The sequence below is a fragment of the Mobula birostris genome, chromosome 7, assembly GCF_030028105.1.
Source record: "Mobula birostris isolate sMobBir1 chromosome 7, sMobBir1.hap1, whole genome shotgun sequence".
NCBI lineage: Eukaryota > Metazoa > Chordata > Chondrichthyes > Myliobatiformes > Myliobatidae > Mobula > Mobula birostris.
The window spans coordinates 180,519,475-180,543,835 of NC_092376.1; the positions used below are offsets into that span (position 1 = coordinate 180,519,475).

The window sequence follows — 24,361 nt, forward strand, 5'->3', positions numbered from 1 at the left end:
AAGACACTTGGATGGTTACAGAGAAGGAAATGGAGCAATCGCAGGCAAATGGTACGAGCTCAGATGGGAATCTTGTACAGCATTGTCCAGTTGGGCTGAAGGGCCTGTTTCCCTGCTGTATGACTTCTACTACCAGCTGCCTTCTGACCTCCAACCAGCTAAAGAACCTGCTCGAAACATAAACAACAGGAATTCTGCAGATGCTGGAAATTCAAGCAACACACATCACAGTTGCTGGTGAACGCAGCAGGCCAAGCAGCATCTGTAGGAAGAGGTGCAGTCGACGTTTCAGGCCGAGACCCTTCGTCAGGACTAAGTTACAGATGCTGCTTGGCCTGCTGCGTTCACCAGCGACTTTGATGTGTGCTGCTCGAAACATACCCCTTTGACGATACATTTGATTATCCATGGAAGTAACAAAAAGTATTGCAAGGTTCTGGGTAACTAGTCGGAGACCCAGACTAACTGGATCACTAAGTGACAGGGCCTGAGGAAAGGCATGACAAAGCCATGGGTCCAATTTTGCATGCACAAGGCAAAGATTTGCAAAAATCACCACTCCTCACAATTCAGGAATAACCTCAAAGATGGATGTACATTGGCATCACAATAGTCAAAAGTTATTGCAGTGACACATTTCTCAAAAAGTAAACGCAACCACTAAATTAGGCAATTCTTTCGAGGGGCAGCAACGAACAAACCTGGATATCCTGACACTCCAAGCAATCCAAACAGAGCTTCACTGGTAGACCAATACTGCCACCCAGTGTTCCATACTATTCACAACAATTAGATCTGAAAACATAACACTCAGTCTTCTATTATCCAAAGTAGAAATTTGGTGTCCATCATCTACTCAATAAATTAACAAAAGTGTTGAATTTTGCTCCCAAATTTTGCCTCTTTTCACCTGCTAGGAAAAGTTTGGAGAAATAAAAGACACAACACCACACATGACAAAATACTAAATGCTGCTGCTGGACTTTTAACTAAAATCAGGATGCAGGAGCACATCGCTCCTGTTCTAGCTACTCTGTATTGGCTTCCTGTATCTTTTAGAACTGATTTTAAAGTTCTTTGTCTTGTTTTTAAAGCTGTTAACTGTATGGGACAGGAGTACATCGCCGAATCACTTTTGTTTTATAATCCTGCTTCAGCTCTCACGACTTCTGCTCATCACTTAAATTTAAACAATCTCCCTCAGAAGATAATTTGCAGGTTAGCTTTTTTGAACTACACTCCTAAACTGTGGAATTCAACAACAAAAACTATAAGGGATGCAGACTCAGTTGACACTTTTAAAGGCCAGCTCAAATCCTATTTATTTAACCTTGCTTTTAATATGGTTTTTATTTTCAGGTTTATTTTTTTTATTTTATTTTCATGTTTGTACTTTTATGCCATTGTAAAGCACTTTGAATTACATCATCTGAATGAAAAGTGCTCTATAAACTTATTATTATTGTTGTATTTTTATTTTTTCTCAGCACAAGCTGGTAAAACCTGAGGTACAGGCATAGCCAAGCACGCTCATTTCTCAATTGCTAGGAATTTCCAGTGTTTAGTATTGTGGCTTTCTGGAGATTTACCTCGATATTGTTGTGTAGCTCTAATTGTTTAATGTTATGGTGTAGTGACTTTAGGATGATACCTGTTGTAGATAATACCCCCCGTTCACGATCCATAGTCTTTCAATTTCCTCTCTAATTATTATTATTAGGGGCTTTCATGCATAACCTCCCAAATCAACCTTGCAAATTTCAGAACAAGGAAAAGTACCAAGAAAAAATACAGTAGGAGCTCATCACATCTCTCTCACAAGTTCAGCACTCCAACTTTTACAACTGGCTCAATAATTCCTTTCTTGGACACACTAGAATCATAAAGCTACAGAACATACAAGCTCCTCAGCCGAAGTCATCCATTCGAACAAAGGTGCTCACCTCAGCAAGTCGAATTTGACTGCGTTAGTCCCATACCCTTCCTATCCCTGAACTGGTCAAAAATATCTTTTAAACATATTTATATATATTTATTCTCTCCTCTCATCATTTCTGCAGGCTGTTCCTTCCATATACATGCCAGCCTCTGTGCTGAAAATCTTAGCCCTTGAGAAAGATCCCCTTTAAAACTTTTCTCTCTCCCTCCAGTTTTAGAGTACAGTACTCTCAGGAAAACACTGTGGCCATCCATCTTATGTAAGCCCCTCCTGATTTAATAAACTTCAATCAGGTCACCCCTCAGCTTCCTGCACCCCAGTGGAAACAGTTCCAACCTCCATTCACTTCTTAAAATCATACAAGCAACACACAAGTAGCATGAAAGATGCACAATGCATCACAGGAGTGTTAATAAAGAAACAAAACGTCAGTTGGTTGGAGATACAGCAACCTATTGTTTTGAATCCTAGCCTAATCACAGGACGATTTACAATGATCAATTAACATACTAAGCAGTAAGTCTTTGGACTGTGGGAGGAAAGCACAGCGCTCAGAGGAAAGCCAAGAAGACACAGGGAAGAACGCACAAACTTCCTAACAGAGGACTTCGGAATTGAACTTCAAACCCTGAAACCCCAAGCATCACGCTCTCCACGGCACGCTAAAATTATATAATTGTAATTGCCTCAGCCACTTCATCTGGCCGCTCATTCATATAGAGACCATCCTCTGCACAAAGAAGTTGTCCCTTGGGTCTCTTAAATCTTTCCCCCTCTCACCCTACACCTATGCCTCTTAGTTTTGCATCCCATACCCTGAGTACAAAATGCTATCCAACATTAACCTATCTCACATTAATTCAGGAGGTAACATGTTGGCGCCAAAAAACGCACACGCCTCTCTCCAAATAGATTGTATTACAACTGTTCTTTCCTTCATAAGCCATCCAGCATCAAAGCACATAGCATAATAGCTGAAGAATAAAGATTAGCTTTTTGTCACATGGACACCAAAACATATAGTGAAAAGTGTCAGCATCAAACCAAATCAGTTTGCCATGCTTCCAGCACCAAAACAGATATGCCCACGACTCACTAACCCTAACCCATACATCTCTAGAATGTGGGAGGAAACTAGAGCACTTGGAGGAAACCCACGTAGTCATGGGGAGAACATCCAATCTCCTTACAGGCAGAAGCAGGAATCAGACCCCAATCTTACAGCAGGGGCTGTGAAGTGTTGTGCAAACCACTATGCCACCATGCATGTTTGGATTACAATGAACTACAGGTACCACTACCATACAAAGGAACGGCAGCAAAAGAGGACAGACCAGAACTACAAGGGAGTACTACGAATTATTTCTTGTGTCAGATGGCTTTGCAAAGAATTATAACCACAAGAGATTCTGCAGATGCTGCAAGTCGAGAGTAACCCCAAAAAAATGTTGGAGGAACTCAGCAGGTCAGGCAGCATCTATGGAAAGGAATATAGAGTCGACGTTTTTCACCGAGATCCTTCATCAGGACCTGAAACATGAAAGGAGTCACCTACCTGGCTTGGTAATCGTTGCGAATCAGAAGTAAATGCTGAAGAATTGACAGGAAGTATTGCTCTGCTTTGGAGTCTTTCACGGTGTTCTGAAGCATTTGGAAGATTTCACTCACATCTGTGAAACTACTGTTAAGGAGACAAGTGGATGACTTTTGACACTCCAGGTGAGAGGGTTTTTCTGGACTCCACATATTAAAACATGCAGCAAGATGACCTCCATGTGCTTGTTTTCACTCTATTCATCCAATAGGGAGACTACTACCTCCTGGTAACAACACAAAAAAACCAGAGAATGAACCAGCCCGACACTGGGCACCGTACTGATCCAGCCTCAGGTCAGCAGTTACAAATGGTACAAACTGCAGTTACTGCTCTTTCTGCTAGTGATGAATATAGATGTTCAAATTCAAAGTGCATCTATTATCATAATATGCATACATTACACAACCTGAGATTGCCTCCTTACAGGCACCAATAAAACAAAGAAACCAAACAGATCCCATTAAAAACCCAATGTGCAAAATAAGTACATATCACTTAAACAATAAAAGAAGGCAAGTAACATTCAGAACTAAAGCTCACAAAACTGAGCTTACAGCCACGAAGCCAGTCATCACTGCAGTCGACATATATAAAATCAGATGTCTATAAAATCATAAGGAGGCACAAATAAGGTAAATGGTCACAGTTGTTCTTTTTTAAAAAACAGGGTCGAAGACGGCATAAGTTTAAGATGAGAAGATTTAAAAAGGACCAGAGGTGTAACTTTTTCCACACAGAGGTTGGTGGGTAAATGGAAGAGGAAGTGGTTGAGGCAGGTACAATATCAACATTCAAGATTTTAGAATTACTGAAACGAGGTAAGACATTGGGACAGGTCATGTATAGGAAAGGTTTAGAGCAGGAGTTCCCAACTTGGGGTCCACTGACCCCTTGCTTAATGGTATTGATCCATGGCACAGAAAGGGTTTGGAACCCCTGGTTTATAAGGATATGGACCAAACACAGGCAAGTGGGACTTACCTTTGCTCATTGCAGCCAAAAAGTTCTATTCAAAAGATTAATGAGCAAAGGTATATTTGGAGAAAAAAGGATGCAGAATTTCATGAAAACAACCCCTCTCCAACTGTTAATCACGGGGGTGGATCGATTATGCTTTGGGCTTGTGTTGCTTGCCAGTGGCATGGGGAACATTTACTGGTAGAGAGAAGAATGAATTCAATTAAATACCTGAAAATTCTGGAAGCAAACATCACACCGTTTGTTAAAAAAAAGCTTAAGATGAAAAGAGGATGGCTTCTACCACAGGATAATGATCCTAAACACACCTCAAAATCCACAATGGACTACCTCAAGAGGCGCAAGCTGAAGGTTTTGCCATGGCCCTCACAGTCCCCGACCTAAACATCATCGAGAATCTGTGGACAGACTTCAAAAGAGCAGTGCATGCAAGATGACCCAAGAATCTCACAGAACCCCTTATATTCTGAGGTTGTGCCCTCTGGTCCTGGACTTCCGCACCATAGGTAGCATCCTCTCCACATCCACTCTATCATGGCCGTTTAATATTTGATAGGTTTCAATGAGATCCCCCCTCATTCTGCTAAACTTCAGCAAGTACAGGCTTACAGCAATCAAACACTCCTCATACCCTCCAATGATAGCACATCTTTTCTTGGCTAATGTACCAAAAAAAGCACTAAGACTCTGAACACTCTACATCTGGAGTTCCCACCCTTTTTTATGCCATGGAACAACACCACTGAGCAAGGGGTGTCTGGGCCCCAGGTTTAGAACCCCTGCTCTAGACTCTCTAGAGCACTACAGCACAGAAAAAGGCCCTTCAGCTCATCTGGTCTGTGTCAAACTACTTTGCCTAGCTCCATAGATCTGCACCTGGATTAGAGTTCATCCAGCATTTTGCGTATGTGTCTTGTTTATGATTATAACCTTTCCTGTCCTTCAATTCCTCTTGTGTGTTGTTTTGTGTGCAATTTCTCTCAGAGTCCATAGCAGCTTTTGTTTCAGTTTCATCATTTGTCTTTGAAAAACAAGTGAGAGCTGGCATTGTGGCCAAATGTATTAAAAATTATAAAAAGGTAAAAACTTATACAAGCGAGGAATTATTTTTCCCTGAACATTCAGCCAGAAGGTAATTGCATTTAAATGGGTTTCTGCCACTATAACAGGTCAGAACAACTTCAGTGTGGGACAGTGTAGTGGAACTAATGAGGCAGCACCATTGAGACACAGGCCTTTCCTCTCTTTATTCAAAATTTAAATTTCTATTCTCAGAGAATGAGCTTTTATTTCAGGTAATTGCGTGTGTGAATCATACACATAATAGGTTGTTTAAAGGATCCAGACTTGAAGCATCCATTATAATCTAACACTATTCTTCAGTGCAAAATTGAGCAAAATATGCACCAATATAATGTCTTTGCAATGTTCTCCCATCATAATTATGTTAAAGACTGCCCAAATCTTGCACCTACAAATATCCACATTGCTCTGTCCATTTACAATCATTATACGCTTCATCTAAATGAGACATTTACTTTCCCAAGGAACAAACAATTACCATCTTTATAGTTCAATCACTTCCCCAAGCTGAAGCTAGTTAAATCTCTGAGAAACAGAACGTTACCTAGTTGCATTACATCCTGTATCTGTGCAGAGGCTGAACTTGTTAACAAAGAAACTGCAAATTTAAAATCTGTGACCATGTTAAAACAGATATGGAGATTTGTTAATTAAATTGGGAAATAAAGATGGGACATGGGCTTAATAATGCAAATTATTCAGATAATTTATTCATGAAGTTGTTGATGCAATCGACACACTTCACTGTATATTTCAATGTGCATGCAACAAATAAAGGTAATCTTTAATCTTTTTGAAGCTAATTTAATCAAAATGTCCCATCCCCTGGAATGCTACATAAAAGCACGTTGTTGAGTTTATCTGCTCTGAGGTTTGCTGATCAACTCTCACAGATGCAAAGGCTGAACAACAGCCAACTTTTATTGGCAAAGAGTAACTCACAGCAATCCATGATAGGTCTTGGTGATTGATTGGGAGCTTGCTTATTTTTCATCTAATATTTCAATTCTTAATGAAGGAAAATAACCTTGAACATAACATTTGTGCAAGCTTATGTCTGCAGGAAATTGGAGAGGCAAGGCATTTGCAAAGCTCAGCCATTTAAAAGATTTAATGTAATGAGGTTGGACAAACTTGTAACACACACAAAATGCTGGTGCAACGCAGCAGGCCAGGCAACTTCCGCCATCTCCAACGGGACCACCAGCCTCCGTGTCCAACATATAATTCTCCGTAACTTCTGCCATCTCCAACTGGATCCCAGCACCAAGCACATCTTTCCCTCCCCCCAACTTGCTGCTTTCCACAGGGATCGCTCCCTACGCGACTCCCTTGTCCATTCGCATCCCCCATCCCTTCCCACTGATCACCCTCCTGGCACTTATCCTTGTAAGCGGAACAAGTGCTACACCTGCGAATCTGGTGTGATATACTGCGTCCGCTGCTCCCCGTGTGGCCTTCTATATATTGGTGAGACCCGACACAGACTGGGAGACTGCTCCGCTGAACACCTATGGTCTGTCTGCCAGAGGAAGCAGGATCTCCCAGTGGCCATACATTTTAATTCCACATCCCATTCTGAAATGTCAATCCATGGCCTCCTCTATTGTAAAGATGAAGCCACACTCAGGTTGGAGGAACAACACCTTACACTTCGTCTGGGTAGCCTCCAACCTGATGGCATGAACATTAATTTCTCTAACTTCCATTAATGCCCCTCCCCCTTTCTTACCCCATCCCCTAATTTATTATTTATTTTCTCTCTCTTTTTCCCTCTCACAAATATTCCTTGCCTATTCTCCATCTTCCTCTGGTGCTCCCCTTCCCCTTTCTTTCTTCTTAGGCCTTCCATCCCATGATACTCTCCCTTCTCCAGCCTTGTATCCCTTTTGCCAATCAACTTCCCAGCTCTTAGCTCCATCCCTCCCCCTCCTGTCTTCTCCTATCATTTCAGGTCTCCCCCTCCTCCTCCCACTTGCAAATCTCTTACTATTTCTTTTTTTCGTTAGTCCTGACAAAAGGTCTCGACCCGAAACATCGACTGTACTTCTTCCCATAGATGCTGCCTGGCCTGCTGCTGTGTTCCACCAGCATTTTGTGTGTGTTGCTTGAATTTCCAGCATCTGCAGATTTCCTCATGTTTGCGTTGGACAAACTTGTGTTGCTTTCTCTGGTGCAGCGGAAGCTGATGGGAGATCTGACAGAGGTTTATAATATTGAGAGACACAGATAGAAAAGGCAGGCAGCTTCTTTTTTCCAGGGTTGAAATGTCTAATTAAACCATGACCATAACACACAGGAGCAGAATTAGGCCATTTGGCCCTTCAAGCCTACTGCATGATTCCCTCTCAATCCCATTCTCCTGCCTTCTTCCCGTAAGCTTTGACCTTCTGACTAAGAACCTATCAACCTTTGTTTTAAATATACTCAATGACTTTGTCTCCACAGCCAGCCATGGCAATGAAACCCATATTCACCACCCTTTAGCTAAAGAAATTCCTTCTCAACTCTGTTCTAAATAACTGTTCCTCTATTCTCAGGCTGTGCCCTCTGGTCTTACACTCACCTACTACAAAAAGTATCCTCTCCCATCCACACTACCTAGGCCTTTTAATATTCAATAGGTTTCAAAGAGATCTCTCCCCATTTTTCTGAACTCCTGAGAGTACAAGCCCACAGCCATCAAATGGTCTTCATATGTTAACCCTTTCATTCCTGAGATCATTCTCATGAACCAATATCAGCATATTTTTTCTTAGATAAGAGGCCCAAAACTATTCACAATACTCCAAGTGTGGTCTGACCATTGCCTTGTAAAGCCTCAGTATCACATCCTTGCTCTTCTATTCTAGTTCTCTTGAAACAAATGCCAGTTACATTTGACTTCCTTACCACCGACTCAACCTGTAAGTTAACTCCCAAGTCCCTTTGCACCTTTCATTTTTGAATGTTCTCCCCATTCAGAAAATAGCCTACACCTTTACTTCTTCTACACAAATGCAGGACCATACATTTCTCTACACTATATTCCATCTTCCACTTCTTTGCCCCTTCTCCCAATCTGTCCAAGTCCTTCTACAGACTTCCTCAACACAACCTGCCCCCCCACCTATCATTATATTGTCTGCAAACTTGGTCTCAAAAGCATCAATTCCATCATCCAAATAGTAGACATATAAAGTGAAAAAAGTGACCTCTGAGGAGCATCACTGGTCATTGACAGGCAACCAAAATAGGCCCTTTTTATTCTGACTCTTTGCTTCTTGCCAATCACACAATCTTCCCTATAATATCATGGCCTCTTATCTTGTTAAGCAGCTCCATGTGTGGCACCTTGTCACAGCTCTTCTGAAAATCCAAGTAAACAACAACCACTGACTGACTCTCCTTTGTCTATCCTGCTTGTTACTTCCTCAAAGAATTCCAACAGATTTGTCAGGCGAGATTTCCTCTGAAGGAAACCACGCTGCCCTACTTTATCATGTGCTTCCAAGTTCCCCGAAACCTCATCCTGAATAATGGACTCCAACATCTTCCTAACCACTGAAGTCAGACTAACTAGCCTATAATTTCCTTCCTTCTGCCTCTCTCCCTTTTTAAAGAGTGGAATGACATTTGCTATTTTCCAGTCCTAGGGAACCATGCCAGAATGTAGTGATTCCTGAAAGATCATTGCTAATGCCTTCACAATCTCTTCAGGTACTTCTTTCAGACCTTACGGTATAGTCTATCTGGTCCAGCTGACTTATCTACCTGCTTTCCAAGCACCTTCTCCTAATTAACAGCAACTACACCCGCTTCTGCCCACTGATATTCGAACTTCTGGCATATTGCTAGTGTCTTCCATAGTGAAGAATCATGAAAAATACTTAAGTTCACCTGCCTGCCATTTTTTTTTTGTCTTCAATGCTGTCTCTCCAGCATCATCTTCCAGTGGTCTAATATCCACTCTCGCCTTTTTTACTCTTTATAAATCTGAAAAAATATTTGGCATCCTCTTTGATATTTTCAGCTAGCTTACCTTCATAATTCATCTTTTCTTTCCTCATGGTATCTTTAGTTGCCTTCGCTTGGTTTTTAAATGCTTCCCAATCCTCTTAGCTTCCCATTAATTCTTGCTATATTATATGCCCACTCTTGCTTTATACTGTCTTTGACTTCCCCGAGTCACCCGTGGTTACCTCATCCTCCTTTCAGAACACTACTTCATCTTTGGAACGTATTTCTGCTTCCCCTTTCTGAATTGCCCCCAGAAACTCCAGTCATTGCTCTTCTGCCATCATCTCTGCTAGTGTCTCCTTCCAATCAAATTTGGCCATCTTCTCTCTCATGTCTCTAACTCCCTTTACTCCACTGTAATACTGAAAGATCTGACTATCTTCTCCCTCTCAAACTATATTTGATCACTGGCTCCTAAGGGTTCCTTTCTCTTAAGCTCCCTAATCAAATCATTGAACAACACTCAATCGAGAATTGTTTATCCCCTAGTGGGCTCAACCACAAGCTTTCTCGCAGGCATTCTGCAAATTCCCTCTCTTAGGATCCAGGACTAACTTGATTTTCACATCGACCTACATATTGAAATCCACCATGCCCGAACATGCCTTTTCACTTTCCCCACTGGAATTCAAATCCCAAATCCAGGCCACTGTTCGTGAGCCTATATATTACTCCCATCAAGGCCTTTACCCTTGCAGTTTCTTAACTTTACCCACAAGAATCCTACATTTCTCAATCCTGTGTCACCTCTTCCTAAGAATTTGATTTTATTTTTTAACCAACAGAGCCACCCCACTCCCTATGCCTACCTGCCTGTCCTTTCAACGCAAGGTGTATCCTTGGTTATTAAGTTCCCAAGAATGATCTTCTTTCAGCCAACTCTCAGTGACGCCCATTACATCATGCCTGCCAATCTCTAACTGCGCTACAAGATCGACCTTATTCCATGTATTGCCTGCATTCAAATTAACACCTTCAGTCCTGTATTCTTCACTCTTTTTGACTTTGTACTCATGTCACACATCAGCTCATCCCACTGATTGCAATTCTGCCCTACCATATGCCTACTAATATGAGGGGGGCAGGCACTTAGATGAGTTGAAAGGAGATGTGAGGGGCAAGTGTTTTTTTTTACACTGAGCGGTGAGTGCCTGGAATGTGCTGCCTGTGGTGGTGGTAGAGGCAAATACATCAGGGATTTTTAAGAAATGTTCAGATAGGCACACGAATGTGAGGGAAATGGAAGGATATGGATGAGGATAAGGTAGGCTGAAGGGATTAGTTTAGTTGGCCATTCGACTACTAATTTAATTGGTTCAGCGCAATATTGTGGGTCGAAGAGCCTGCTCCTGGGCTGTACTGTTCTATGTTCTATCACAAATTGTTCTTCATTTTCTTACTTGTGTTAGTGTTCCTCACTCCCACCCATGCACATACAGTCTTCTAACCCCAAGACCGAAGAGGTCTTCTTCAACCTCTAGTCAGACACACAGTTATTCTAGTGTCTGAGCTGTTGATCCAGTAACGCTCCTGCTGTGCTACTGTAGCCTTACCACACTGACTTAAACCCTCTGAAACTAATTTCATTTGTAACTGAGAGATTATGTCTTTGTTGGAGAACAGCAGTGAGGATTAAACTTTCAGAAAGTACACATATAAAATGTTAACTGGAGTGGAATTTTCAGGAAAAAAATGTAAATCAGACCCAATTTTATCAATTATTTTATGCAAAATAAATTTGCCAATTATACAAATTTCTATTGTTTAATTTTCATTGCACCCTTATATAGAAATCTGGAACAAATTTATTCAGCTTGAGATGCAGCTGAGAGTTCAGAGTTCTGTGTTTCTGCTAAAGCTGGAGAGCAAGGAATTACGTGGAAAGAGACAAGTATCCATTTTGTGCAGGCGCCGCTGTGTTTATGATTTCCAGATCTTTTCTTACCGCAACATGGCTCCAAATGGCAAAAGAAGATGTGAAACAGATGTTTCTATCACTAAATCACAAAAGCGGCAGGCTGTTTTATTTAAAGTGGAGCTCTGCTGTCCTCATCTGGTATACACCTGGAACTGCAATCAGTTGCAACTCAACACTCAACCAGGGCATCAGTAAATTAACTGAGCACAAGAGATTCTGCAGATAATAGAAATCCAGAGTAACCCACATAAAATGCTGAAGAAATGCAGGTCAGGAGGTCTATGGAGAGGTATAAAGAGTTGGATTTGGGCTGAGACCTTTCATTAGAACTGGAAAGGAAGGGGGAAGAAGCCAGTAGAAGGTGAGGAAGGGAAGGAATACAAGCTGGCAGGTATTAGGTGAAGTCAGGTGAGGAGAAGATAGGTGGGTTCGGGAGGGGGTTGAACTGAGAAGCTGTGAGTTGGCAGGTGGAAGAGGTAAAGGGTTAGAGGAGGAATCTGATAGGAGAGGACAGTGGACTTCCTTCAAGATGGCATCAGTGAACAACATGACCAACGGCAACGTCCTGCAGACTGTTCACGTAACTACTACTTTTATTCCTTCTTTCAAATACGATTCTACTACTAACCTGTGTGCAATTGGAACCTGTGATTTACATTTTGACGGTGCATTTTTGGGTCAATAGAGTGATCTGGCACTTTGATCTTTCTGAGGGAGATCGGTGAGGTTGGAAGCAAAGCGTACGGCCTAGAAGCGGGGCACGAACCCATGATCAGCTCCATTGTTTATCCCTGATTGAGGCGTCAAGCAAGATTGAAGTTGATGGAGGCGAGAGTGAAGTGCAAGCGGGAACTTGGCAGCATCTGCCTGCGTTTGACCAGTCTTCCTCCCCCTCCAGCAAGCTGCTATAGGAGGAAAGTGCAGGAGTCTTGAGTTCCAAGTTGCAAGGATTGACTGACAGGCTTGTGGCTGTGGATTCGTTTTAGGGGACTTTGAGGTTCATGTTTCTGGATTCTGGTGATATTTATTTTTTTCTGCTTTTGAGCAGTTTGATTGGGGTGCTTCAGTGAAGACTGGCTCTGCAGTTTGTAGTTAGCTAACATCGTGGCACTGAACTGAACTAAATATCCATGGACTGGTTTGATGTTTGATATTCCACATGTTGTTCACTTCACTTACTTTTTGTCGTTTGCGCAACTTATTCTTTTGCGCGCATTGAATGTTTGATATTTTCTTTGAACAGGTTCCATGGTGTTTCTTTGATTTGTTGCTGCCTGCAGGAGAAGGGATCTCAGAGTTGTATTCTGTATACCTGCTTTGACAATAAATGTACTTTGAACGGTGGGAGAAAGGGAAGGAGGAGGGGCACCAGAGGGAGGAGATAGGCAGGTGAGCAGAAGAGGTAAGATAGGAGCCAGATTGGAGAATGGAAGAGAAGGGAGATGGAAGAGATAGAAACATAGAAAACGTATAGCACAATACAGGCCCTTTCGCCCACAAAGTTGTGCCGAACATGTCCCTACCTTAGAAATTACTAGGCTTACCCATAGCCCACTATTTCTCTAAGCTCCATGTACTTAACCAAAAGTCTTTTAAAAGACCCTATCATATCCGCCTCCACCACCGTTGCCGGCAGTCCATTCCACGCACTCACCACTCTCTGCGTAAAAAAACTTACCCCTGACATCTCCTTTGTACCTACTGCTCAGCACCTTAAACCTGCGACCTCTCGTGGCAGCCATTTCAGCCCTGGGAAAAAGCCTCTGACTATCCACACGATCAATGCCTCTCATCATCTTATACACCTCTGTCAAGTCACCTCTCATCCTCCATTGCTCCAAAGAGAAAAAGCCGAGTTCACTCAACCTGTTTTCATAAGGCATGCTCCCCAATCCAGGCAACATCCTTGTAAATCTCATCTGCACCCTTTCTATGGTTTCCATGTCTTTCCTGTAGTGAGGCGATCAGAACCAAGCACAGTACTCCAAGTGGGGTCTGACCAGGGTCCTATATAGATGCAATATTACCTCTCGGCTCCAAAATACAATTCCATGATTGATGAAGGCCAATACACAATATGCCTTCTTAACCACAGAATCAGCCTGCACAGCTACTTTCAGTATCCTATGGCCTCAGACCCCAAGATCCCTCTGATCCACCACACTGCCAAGAGTCTTACCATTAATACTATATTCTGCCATCAGATTTGTCCTACCAAAATGAAACACTTCACACTTATCTGAGTTGAACTCCATCTGCCACTTCTCACCCCAGTTTTGCATCCTATCAATATCCTGCTGTAACCTCTGACAGCCCTCCACACTATCCACAATACCCCCAACCTTTGTGTCATCAGCAAACTTACTAACCCATCCCTCCACTTCCTCATCCAGGTCATTTATAAAAATCACAAACAGTAAGGGTCCCAGAACAGATCCCTGAGGCACACCACTGGTCACCGACCTCCATGCAGAATATGACCCATCTACAACCACTCTTTGCCTTCTGTGGGCAAGCCAGTTCTGGATCCACAAAGCAATGTCCCCTTGGATCCCATATCGCCTAACTTTCTCAATAATCCTTGCATGGGGTACCTTATCAAATGCCTTGCTAAAATCCATGTACACTACATCTACTACACTTCCTTCATCAATGTGTTTAGTCACATCCTCACAAAATTCAAACAGGCTCATAAGGCACGACCTGCCCTTGACAAAGCCATGCTGACTATTCCTAATCATATTATGCCTCTCCAAATGTTCATAAATCCTGCCTCTCAGGATCTTCTCTATCAACTTACCAACCACTCAAGTAAGACTCACTGGTCTATAATTTCCTGCGCTATCTCTACTCCCTTTCTTGAATAAGGGAACAACATCCTCAACCCTCCAATCCTCCGGAACCTCTCCCGTCCCCATTAATGATGTAAAGATCATTGCCAGAGGCTCAGCAATCTCCTCCCTCACCTCCCACAATAGCCTAGGGTACATCTCATCCGGTCCTGGCGACTTATCCAACTTGATGTTTTCCAAAAGCTCCAGCACATTCTCTTAATATCTACATGCTCAAGCTTTTCAGTCCCCTGCAAATCATCGCTACAATCACCAAGATCCTTTTCCAAACCCTAACCATAACCAAATACTGAAGTATTCATTAAGTACCTCTGCTACTTCCTCCGGTTCCATACACACCTTCCCACTGTCACACTCTATAGGTCCTATTCTTTCACGTCTTATCCTCTTACTCTTCATGTACTTGTAGAATTCCTTGGGGTTTTCCTTAATCCTGCCCGTCAAGGCTTTCTCATGGCCCCTTCTGGCTCTCCTAATTTCCTTCTTAAGCTCCTTCCTGTTAGCATTATAATCTTCTAGATCTCAAACATTACCTAGCTCTCTGAACCTTTCATAAGCTTTTCTTTTCTTCTTGACTAGATTTACTACAGCCTTTGTACACGATGGTTCCTATACCCTACCATAACTTCCGTGTCTCATTGGAACGTACCTATGCAGAACTCCACACAAATATCTCCTGAACATTTGCCACATTTCTTCCATACCTTTCCCTGAGAACATATGTTCCCAATTTAAGTTTCCAAGTTCCTGCCTGATAGCCTCATAATTCCCCTCACTCCAATTAAACACTTTTCTAACTTATCTGTTCCCATCTCTCTCCAATGCTATTGTAAAGGAGATAGAATTATGATCACTATCTCCAAAATGCTCTCCCACTTAGAGATCTGACACCTCACCAGGTTCATTTCCCATTACCAAATCAAGTACTGTCTCTCCTCTTGTAGGCTTATCTACATATTGTGTCAAGAAACCTTCCTGAACACACCTAACAAACTCCACCCCATCTAAACTCCTTGCTCTAGGGAGATGCCAATCAATATTTGGGAAATTAAAATCTCCCACCACGACAAATATGTTATTATTACACCTTTCCAGGATCTGTTTCCCTATCTGCTCCTCAATATCCCCGTTACTATTGGGTGGCCAGTAAAAAACACCCAGTAGGGTTATTGACCCCTTCCTGTTCTTAACCTCCACCCACAGAGACTCCGTAGACAATCCCTCCATGGCATCCACCTTTTCTGCAGCCATGACACTATCTCTGATCAACAATGTCACGCCCCCCACCTCTTTTGCCTCCCTCCCTGTCCTTTCTGAAACATCTAAAACCTGGCACTTGAAGTAACCATATCTGTCCCTGAGCCATCTAAGTCTCTGTAATAGCCACCACATCATAACTCCAAGTGCTGATACACGCTCTAAGCTCATCCGCTTTGTTCGCAATACTGTCCCTTCTCTATCACATGCCTATCCTCCCTCACACACAGTCTCCAAGCTTTCTCTATTTGTGAGGCAACTGCCTCTTCAGTTCGGTTCCCACCCCCCAACAATTCTAGTTTAAACTCTTCCCAGTAGCCTTAGCAAACCTCCCCGCCAGGATATTGGTCCCCCTGGGATTCAAGTGCAACCCGTTCTTTTTGTACAGGTCACACCTGCCCCAAAAGAGGTCCCAATGATCCAGAAATTGGAATCCCTGCCCCCTGCTCCAATCCCTCAGCCATGCATTTACCGTCCACCTCATTCTATTCCTATACTCACTGTCATGTGGCACAGACAGTAATTCCAAGATTACTCCCTTTGTGATCCTGCTTCTCAACTTCCTTCCTAACTCCCTGTAGTCTGTTTTCAGGACCTCTTTCCTTTCCCACCTATGTCATTGGTATTTGATTTTACCAAAAGCTGGAGAAGTGGATGTGCATGCCATCAGGTTGGAGGATACCCAGATGGAATATGAGGTGTTGCTCCTCCAACCTGAGAGTAAACTAAACAAAAACATTAACTATTAACAGCTGATTGGTACATATTGTGCACAACAGCTATTCTATTTGAACTGCATACAATTTTACAAGTTTATCCTTTTTCCCAGAATCCCCTCCAGTAACTTTCCCAGCATAAATGCTCACTGGCTTGTTCTTGCAGCCCTTCCTCAATAAAGCCATGACATTAGCCACTCTCCAGTCTTCTGGGACCTTAGCCATAAGACCATATGAGCAGAATTAGGCTATTTGGTCCATCAAGCCTGCTCTGCCATTTCATCATGGCTGATCCATTTCCTTCTCAACCACAATCTCCTGCCTTCTCCTTGTAACCCTTCGTGTTCTGATTAATCAAGAACCCATCAATCTCTGCCTTAAATATAACCAACCACTTGGCAGTGATTAACAATAATACAAATACTTCTGCAGTTTGTTCTCTGGCTTCGTATAATGTCCTGAGATACACCTGGGGAATTACCCATTTTTATGAACAGTAAGACCACCAGCAAATCTTGTGTAATGAAGATATGTCTCAAGACCTCATTGTTGTCTGCCTTGAATTCCCTGGCATCTCTGACCTTCTCCATAGTAAGTACAGATAAAAACTATTCCTTTAAGACCATATTCATCTCATGTGGCTCCGCACACAGACGACAACATGAATCCTTAATGTGATTTCTTCTCTCCATAGTAACTTTTTGCACTGAGTACACTGCATAGAATCTCCACGGATTCTTTCACCTAATCTGCCAAAGCTATTTCAGAGGATGGCAAAAAAAACATCCCAAAGAGTTCACAGGTTGATTTTTATGTCACTAGAACCCATATTCAAATAGTGGTAAAAAGTTCGACAAGAAAGATGGATTCAAGCTCCTGAGATAATTTCAAAGGCATCAAGAGAAGCACTGAGAAGAAATCGTACAAGAGATAAGAAAGTGAAAATGAATCAGGAGTACAATGGAAAAACTGAGTGAGTTTGAAGTGTGAGAAGCTGATTTTTTTTCCAACAATTTCTGGGAACTGGCATTCCAAGTTCAGGATTTCTTTAAAATAAAAATCTATATAGCAGCCAAGCCTGAGCACTGCATACAAAGTCCTGGCAAATTTTTACTAGTTATTATGTGCAAAAATGAAAGCTCAATCTTGTCTATTGCCAACATTACAGTTGTTCTGCGGAATTGCAAGCATGCACTGCCGATGTGGTCAAACAGGCACTCAGTCATAAACACACAAGAGATTCTGCAGAAGCTACAAATCCAGCAGAACACACACAAAATGCTGGAAGAATTCAGCAGGTCAGGCAGCAACTATGGAAAGGAATAAACAATTGACATATCAGGGTGAGACCCTTCATTGGGACTAGAAAGGAAGGGGAAAGAAGACAGAATAAGGTGACAGGTGAAGCCAGGTGGGTGGGGAAGGCAAGATGGTGAGAAACTGGGAGCTGATAGGTGGAAAAGATGAAGGGCTAGAGAAGGAGGAATCTGATATGGGAGGAGTGTGAACCATGTAAGAAACTCAGTCTGTAGAAAAGCACTCAGTCAGCAGCTTTATCAAGCAACCCTTGAAAAGGATATTCCATTTCTGTTCGAATGTCATCCAGACGGTTCTTCAGATCATCGGAATCTTCCTCCGCGTGTTCATCAAAAACACTCAGCTGCACATAAAGTTCCTCGTTTTCAATTTTCCTCAGTTCCTAAAGAAAGATTATGGTGAGCTTTTTATATGCAGCTAACTGCTTTGAATTTTGAACATTGTACATTCCAGAAGGCCAGGATGTGAGAACTTAAGGAAAATGAGAGATCTGTAAAATGAATGCTCCAGACATGTTGCTTCATTGGTTTTTAGCCGCAGAAATGAAACTTCATGCATGTCAGTGAACTTCACTTACCACTGAATATTGGCAACTTCTAACCCATCATTTGCTGACCCCCAACATCTGCTCATAAAGTTTATTGTCCTTGTTGATCCTGTATACTCATTTTCTCATCAATCTGCACTCACTGACTTACAAACGTTTATACATTGGATCCCAATTTCCCCAAACACCAACTTAAAACTCTAATCAAGGTAGTCAATTCCTGACTTAGGCTCAACGCGCTAGATCTCTGCAAGCTATTCTAGCATTACGACCTCCCAAGAGGCAGCCCCACAAACTCTTTGGGATTTCTGACTGCCATGTTGATATTGCCATCTGAGCCAAAATTTCTGTGTTAAAATCTCTCTCATTGACTTGGCATTTTATCAACTTGCTAAATGTCTCCAAAGCTTTACAAGGTGACCAATCTTTTTTAAAAAATATATATTTTCCTTTAATTGGTGCTCAATTATGCTTACATTGAGGAAATGAAACACTCGAGAAGGAAACACTCACCGGTAAGATCTGATTGAGACCCAGGCGCATGAACTCACTCCGTAGGTGAATTCTGAAGTCAAGTTCGTCAGCAGGAATTATGAGGGCATTAACGAACTGCATGCAAGCCACCTGGACAAGGAGAAAAAAAATTCCAGGCCAACTTTAAATAAACTGGATTATTTATTGATAAAGTTACTCATTATTATAGAATAATTTACTATAAAATGCACATGTTTACCAATGAAACAAGAAAAATAATGGAAATAACATTATACACTAAAGTAGGATTGCAATTACATTGCTACAATTAACCTAGAAAGACAAATGAAGAACTTACAAACATATTTTTTACCATTCCATTAAGATTAAGCTAGTTCTATAAACAACACACATAAAAGTTGCTGGTGAACGCAGCAGGCCAGGCAGCATCTCTAGGAAGAGGTGCAGTCGACGTTTCAGGCTGAGATCCTTCGAAGGCAAGTCCTGACGAAGGGTCTCGGCCTGAAACGTCGACTGCACCTCTTCCTAGAGATGCTGCCTAGCCTGCTGCGTTCACCAGCAACTTTTATGTGTGTTGCTTGAATTTCCAGCATCTGCAGAATTCCTGTTGTTTTAGTTCTATAAACACTTCATTTTCTGATTTATTCCAAAACCCATGATACACAGGTTAAATGGTCTAACTACCATAATAAAGGCTTTGAAGACAATCAAGCCACATCACTTAGTCTCAGGCTGATCCTTCACTCCATCCATCTATACCAAAGGTCACACAAAAAAGTGGTCACTTGGGGAAGGTGCATGAAGATCATGGTATCAAACATCAAACTCGGGGGAGAACAGAAGTTGAAAGGTCAATGTGAAGAGATATAAATCACATAAATATGGGCAAACTTGTTGTTTTAGTTTAATAATATGATAATTCTTGGAGAGTAATCATTGTAGGCAGGACCGGCATTGAGTGCCCATTCCTAATTGCACCAAGGAAATGATCCAAAGACTCAGTTATTTAATCAGTGGAGTCCACACCACAAAGTAGTATCCAATTGATTACCTCTATAACATCCCAGTGGCCAAACATTTTAATTCCCATTCCAACATGTCCTCTCATGCCAACATAAGGCCACCCTCCAGGTGTAGCAGCAACACCTTACCCTGAACACTGACTTCTCTAACTTCTGCTAATGCCCCACCTCCCCCTCATACCCCATCCGTTATTTATATACATTCTTTTTTCTCTCTCCTTTTTCTCCCTCTGACTATACCCCTTGCCCATCCTCTGGGTTTCCCCCCCTCCCCCTTTTCCTTCTCCCTGGGCCTCCTGTCCCATGATCCTCTCATATCCCTTTTGCCAATCAACTGTCCAGTTCTTGGCTCCATCCCTCCCCCTCCTGTCTTCTCCTATCATTTCGGATCTCCCCCTTCCCCTCCCACTTTCTTACTAGCTCTTCCTTCAGTTAGTCCTGACGAAGGGTCTTGGCCTGTAACGTCGACTGTACCTCTTCCTAGAGATGCTGCCTGGCCTGCTGCGTTCACCAGCAACTTTGATGTGTGACATTGTGCTATTAAGCTAGCTGACATGATGCTGTCCAACCCAATCAGAGTATAAAGAATCCATTAAAATATACACACAATCCAAATTCATCATTTTTCCCCTCAAATTTTATTTCCAATTTCACTTAGTGATAAAGCACGGTAACAGGCCCTTCCAGTCCCACGGACCTGCGCTCTCTAATTACATCCATGTCAACAATTTATCTACTAACCCATATATTTCTGGACTGTAGGAAGAAACTGGGGCACCCGGAGGATAGCCACACGGACACAGGGTGAAAGTACAAACTCCTTACAGAGAGTGGTGAAATTGAACCCAGATCACTGGTGCTGCAATAGCGCTAAGCATGCCATTCCACTATACTACCACGCCACCCCTGTTTGGATTGGGATAAAATGGCTCAAAGGCACATAGTGAATCATGTCATCAGGAGATAACAAAGATCAAACATCTTCTGTCTCAAATCACCTCCATTTCTACCATATTCTGCTACAAACAAAAGTAACACCAACCTTCCACCAAAAGAAACACTCAATTTAAAACAGGTTTCTCATTTATCTAATTTGTCTTTTTGCAAGACTTGCCTTCAGCGGTATAGTTTGTTCAGCCTTCAATCCAACCAGCAGAGCTTTAAACCGTTCACTGTCATCCTGCTCTGCTCTCTCTGTCAGTGCCTCCAATACCTTCTCGTGCCTAGAAACAAACAGGGTGGACAAACATCAGTGTTGAAGAGTCTCCAGTCCAGGGATTCCCAACCTGGGATCCACGGTCCATCAGTTAATGGTAAGGCTTCAAGGCATAAAAGAGATTGGGAATCCCTGCTGTACTTCCAATTCCCAATATTCATTAGGTACAACTTCTTAATCTCAGTTTCTTTAACATTCACCCTAATCAAATGACTTTATAAGCAGTTATTCTTCAAAAAAAAAAAAAACCTTTTAAATCAGGATTCTGTGTAATGTTTTATTAAAAGGTTACCTTTGTCACATGTACATTAAAACATACAGTGAAATGCATCACCTGCACCGAGTCAAATTTCAAAATAAATTTACTATTAAGTATAAATATGTCCTCATATAAAACCCTGAGATTCATTTTCTTTTGGGCAAATCATAGTAAATACAAGAAACACAATAGAATCAATGAAAAAACTGCACCCACGAAATGGACAAATAACTAACGTGCAAAAAAAAAACACTGTGGAAATAGAAAAAAAAAGAAACAGTAATAAAAAAGATAATAAGTAATAGATATCAAGAACATGAGATGAACAGTCCATGAAAGCAGGTCTATAGTTCGTAGGAACAGTTCAGTGATGGGGCAAGTGAAATTGAATGAATTTATCCCCTTTGGTTTAGGAGCCTAATGGGTGAGGGATAATAACTGTTCCTGAACCTGGTGGTGCAGATCCTGAAGCTCCTGTACCTTCTTCCTGATGGCAGCAGTGAGATGAGAGCATGGTGGAGGTTCTCGATGAATGATGCTACTTTCCTGTTACAGTGTTCCGTGTAATGTGGTCAATGGTGGCGAGGGATTTCAAGTCAGTGATGATTTTGCTGAGCAATTCGCAAGTGCTGTCATCATTCTGGCATCAACACAGTACTCACAACTCACCGACCCGAGCCCATATTTCTTTGGCATGTGGGAGGAAACTAAAGTATCTGAAGGAAGTCCAAGTGGTCACGGGAGATTGTACAAACTCCTTACAGGCAGCAGAGGGAATTGAACCTCAATCAGCGATCACTGGCACAGTGAAACAATGCACTAACTGCTACAGTGTCACGTGGCCCATGAATGCAAGCAAAAAATTGAGGATTTAAACTGCAATATATGAAACTTAAGGAAGATGGCTGGGACTCCAGTGTAAAGCTTGATTGCTGAAGAAGATTTTGCTCTATGAAATGTTACGCAGAAATAAGATCCAACTGACTAAATGAAGTGGGGACTACTCCCCAAGCTGACAATAGCAGCCAACTCCAACACTCCCAATACTGGAAGTCTTGAAGCACTAAAAGAGGTCAATTTTCATAAATGTCTGGAAAACATTGAAATTACGGTGTATTCGTGTATCTCCATAAAAATACAGCACGTCTCACTACATACCACTGCGATATCTAAAAAGAATTATTTTAGATTCATGCCTCCTGAATCTATGAATTAATATGCCCTATCATTTCTGCAGTCCTTATACAGTACTGTGCAAAAGCCTTAGGTATACATATATAGCTAAGGTGCATAACGCTTTTCACAGTATTGTAGTAATGTTATGTACCACAGTGTACTGTGGCCACAAGCAACAAATTTCATGACATATCTGAGTGATGATAAACCTGATTCTGATATGGGTCTATTGAGGTCTGAGAGTGGGAAGGGGGCAGGGAGACAGGAATCATGGTTAGGAAAAGGAGAAGGGAGAGGGGAAGAAGCAGAAAGCAGCAGAGGGGCATTCTGTAATGATCAATAAAACTATTGTTTAGAATCAAATTATGTTGCCTCGTGTCTCAGGGCTGGGCCCCTGGCATTCCATCAGTAGCCCCCCGGCCACCCTCAGGGTCGCTCGGCTCGCTGTCGTCTAGGGAAACAGTCTTGGCCCCGCCAAACTGGATAATTCGTTTGTGTGGATGCTGTGTGATGTACCCCACCCCGCCCAAATAACAGACAATACACCAGATGCAATTAAATGATTTACAGTTTATAGATATTACTGGAACTATATAATTAAAAGAGAAGAAAATATAAAAGGAAAATAAAAGGTGCCACACTTATCAAAGTCCAATCTCTTCGTGCACAAAAACCGTTGGAGCTCAAGGACCTTCTTCTTCACCGTGTGACCCCCCCTCGGACCACCTCGACCGGCCGCCTGGGACCAACAACGGTGGTCGACCAGACGCTCCAGACAAGTCCGTCTCCGTACCGAATGTCCCGCTCGGGGTCCGACCCCGTTAGCGGACTCACGGCACCCCGTCCATCCTCTGTCTCGCTCTCCCGCCTTCTCCCCCAAAACCCCGCGCATACAGTATCTTCAAATACACCAAAACCATAACAACTATCCCAATTGGTTAATAGCATTCTCCTATCAGACTCTAAAGCAAAAACAAACTGTTAGCGCAAACTTTCTCAGTGTTTAACACAACAAAGCCGCATTCCCCAGATTAACATAACAAAGACGCCATTTTAATTAGCCTCAGCAGTAACATAAAAATCGAAACCCCCTTACACGTCTCTGCCACCTATCCCAAAACCCTCCTGCAACGTTCCACCTTCGCCATTCCCAAAATCCTTTTCTCCCACCAGATTTACAAACTCACTGTCCGCTACACATTGACAAATATACTACTATGCAAAAGTCTTAGGCACCCTAGCTACACAGTCAGAATCAGGTTTAATATCAACGGCTTATGTTATGAAACTTGTTAACTTAGTGGCAGCAATGCAATGCAATACATGATAACATATATAAAAAAAAGTAAATCAATTAAAGATATATATACATATACACACAAACACACATACATATATATATAAAAAATAGTTAAGTTAAAAATAGTACAAAAACAGAAATAATGAAAGTGAAGTAGTGTTATGGGTTCAATGTCTATTTAGGAATCAGATGGCAGAGGAGGAGAAGCTGTTCCTGAATTGCTGAGTGTGTGCCTTCAGGCTTCTGTATCCCTCCTTACTGACGATAACAATGAGAAGAGGGAGGGCATGTCCTGGGTGATGGGGTTCCTTATGGATGCTGCTTTTCTGAGGCAACGCTTCTTGAAGATGTCTCGGATACTACGGAAGCTAGTACCCAAGATGGAGTTAATTTTACAACTTTCTGTAGCTTCTTTTGATCCTGTGCAGTAGCCCCTCCATACCAGACAGTAATGCAGTCTGTCAGAACACTCTCCACGGTACACCTGTAGAGGTTTTTGAGTGTCTTAGGTGACAAACCAAATCTCCTCAAAGTACTAATGAAAGATGGCCACTCTCTTGCCTTCTTTATAGCAGCATTAACAAAATGTCCTTGAGCACACCCACCAGTTGGATGGCATTCCAGGTACTCCATCGGGGCTTGCCACCTTGCAAGAGTTTATGTTTAATGACCCTTATAAACAAAGAGTTT

The 24,361-nt window shown here is 42.1% G+C and overlaps 1 protein-coding gene across 1 annotated transcript in view; it reads right to left on the bottom strand.

Moving 5' to 3' along the window:
• The window catches only part of LOC140200616 (protein diaphanous homolog 1-like), a 460,372-nt gene that overhangs the window by 294,219 nt on the left and 141,792 nt on the right, over positions 1 to 24,361 (bottom strand). Inside the window, exons 9-12 of the mRNA XM_072264176.1 lie at positions 20,835 to 20,943; positions 18,717 to 18,827; positions 17,919 to 18,038; positions 3,495 to 3,610 (exon numbers count right to left, since the gene is read on the bottom strand). Of these exons, the coding sequence (XP_072120277.1) occupies positions 3,495 to 3,610; positions 17,919 to 18,038; positions 18,717 to 18,827; positions 20,835 to 20,943 (456 nt within the window). The remainder of the gene's footprint in view (positions 1 to 3,494; positions 3,611 to 17,918; positions 18,039 to 18,716; positions 18,828 to 20,834; positions 20,944 to 24,361) is intronic.